Genomic DNA, 2,228 nt, shown 5'->3' on the forward strand with positions numbered 1-2,228 from the left:
ATTTGCTTTTTTCATGATTTTATGTTACCCCTCAAATTGAATTTTCCTAAGAAGCAGACATTGATGATGGTTTTTCTATTTGCTTTCTGGAGTTTTCTCTGTATTCACATCTGTTTTGTGATGTCACCGTGTTTGGAAGCTGGTGCACAATGTTGCTTTGAGTAGAAAATTTAAAGTATACAATGACACATTTAGAATACTGACCGACAATAATCGTTTTACATCATTCCTACAGAGTGAAAGCTTGCTAAATCCATCCCCAAAGACCTTGTTCCAGCAGAAGTTACAAGAACTAAGTGAATCTGTATATGCCTCAAATAAGAAGGCTCCTCTAGGCAGATCATGTGTCCAACGTTCTGAACTCCCCCCATTGTGTAATGAGAAAACTACATTTGGCGTAAAAACAGCAAAAGGTATGTATAACATTAAATAAGTCAAAAGCTAATAAAACAACAAGAAAGTTGGTTTAACCTCCTAAGACCGAAACTCATGGCATGCATTTTTAATTTCTCTTTGCTATTTGAGCTATTTGGGACCTGATGAATGTAAAAACAAAGGATTACGTGATTTTCTTTTATTTTTTTACCTGAGTTTTGTTTCTAAGAAAAATGTGATCCACATATGAAGACATTCACTTGAAATTTTGATAGAACAGTGGCAGTATAATGTCCTTGTAAGTGGATATCGGGCTCTTGTAGGGCAAAATTTAGTATTTTGGTCTAGACAACCCAAAATGTGATGTCCACATATGTGGACACCAGGTCCCAGGAGGCTAAGTTTGTAATGGTTGTGTGCTGTCATTGAAACATTTTAAAACTTTTACATTTTTTGTTTTACATTATAAGTTTTCTTATATTTATATATTTTTCTTATATTTCTTTATATATTTTCTGACTATCTCCCGTTCCTTTCATCAAGGTTTGGGTGTGCGTGAGATTATTAACCCTGCAAAAACAGCACAGGAGGTAGAGAGGGAAGCTGAGGTGGCACATGATGCTTACATCCGTAGCCGTAATGCCTATTTTGTTGGTAAGAATGAAGAAAATCATACTATTGATGCTGTCTTTACTCTTTCCACTAACGGTCTATTTCTGGAATTCATTTCATCATTTTCACCACAGTGTGATTATCTTACTTTATTCCAGGTGAACAAATTAATAGAAATTATGACAGGACTCGTTACAGTAAAGACAGCAGGTTTGGGATCCTCACACCTCATTTCAACGATGGCCGTAATCTTGGCAAAACTCTTCATTGGCTGGGTGAATCACAGAAGTAAGCACCGAAATAAAGTGGCCATGCAGCAAATTCTTTTGTTTTTCCTTAACACTGCATATCTGCTCCTTGTCCTTCTAATTTAAAAAGTGAAAACCAACTCAAATTGTTCATATTTTTTTCTTAGGTTTTACAATCCAGCTGCCTGGAAGAGATCTGGGAACAGAGAGAAGATAGCACAACAAATGGGCAAAACCATCGTCAAGTACTTTTATTTTTTATTTTTTTTATTTTTTTAACTGTCTGTAATGAAACATTTGAGACCTGTAATTATCTCACTAAGATTTTATTTAATTTTCCCATTTCTTTTCATGTTCTTCAGGAGAGAAAAAACGTTGCCTGTTCCGCCTGATCACACGTTTGGAATGGTCTTACCACCGGATGATTTTGGTAAATTTTGTATAAAAATGTTCTCCCGCCTTACATACGGGAATATTTGGTGTGTCCTTAGAAAAAGCTTTTTCAGTTGAAGACAACAAATACTTCCTTTGCAGGCATTGGAGAGCTGATCTACTCCACAGGTCCACGGCAGTACACGAGAGGCCCAGACAGACAGCGCAGCCTGGTGAATGCAGTGAGGCATCACCTTAAGAAGGTCAACTTTGAAAACTTCCCCTCCTTGCTAAAGGCATTCAGACATTATGACAAGGTATGAATAGACTCACAACAGGTTGCCAACTTGTGTTTGATAAGTCAAAGTGCTGGTAGTAAGGAAGTCAAGCTGTTGGTTTTAAGATAAAGCCAGTGATGTGTGACTCTGTGGTAAGATGATTTTCAAAGTAATAGAGCTTTAATTCTCATTTTGCAGACTTGTGTCACACTTCTAAACACATACCGAAGTCTGTATGGGTTCAAAGGGTTGTTATTTATGAAACTAGAAACCAGTACCAAATATTTTGCCCATTGCCTACAGATTCTACATGTTCAAAATGTGTTTATAGGGATTATGAATC

General features: G+C 36.6%; 1 protein-coding gene across 1 annotated transcript in view; it reads left to right on the forward strand.

The window, feature by feature from the left end:
* Positions 1-2,228, forward strand: part of efhb (EF-hand domain family, member B) — a 9,196-nt gene that overhangs the window by 2,828 nt on the left and 4,140 nt on the right. Inside the window, exons 4-9 of the mRNA XM_005744080.1 lie at positions 236-413; positions 919-1,029; positions 1,146-1,275; positions 1,403-1,480; positions 1,598-1,665; positions 1,770-1,924. Coding sequence (XP_005744137.1) covers positions 236-413; positions 919-1,029; positions 1,146-1,275; positions 1,403-1,480; positions 1,598-1,665; positions 1,770-1,924 — 720 coding nt within the window. The remainder of the gene's footprint in view (positions 1-235; positions 414-918; positions 1,030-1,145; positions 1,276-1,402; positions 1,481-1,597; positions 1,666-1,769; positions 1,925-2,228) is intronic.

This window comes from Pundamilia nyererei, unplaced genomic scaffold, assembly GCF_000239375.1.
Source record: "Pundamilia nyererei isolate P.nyererei 1_Seehausen unplaced genomic scaffold, PunNye1.0 scaffold00138, whole genome shotgun sequence".
NCBI lineage: Eukaryota > Metazoa > Chordata > Actinopteri > Cichliformes > Cichlidae > Pundamilia > Pundamilia nyererei.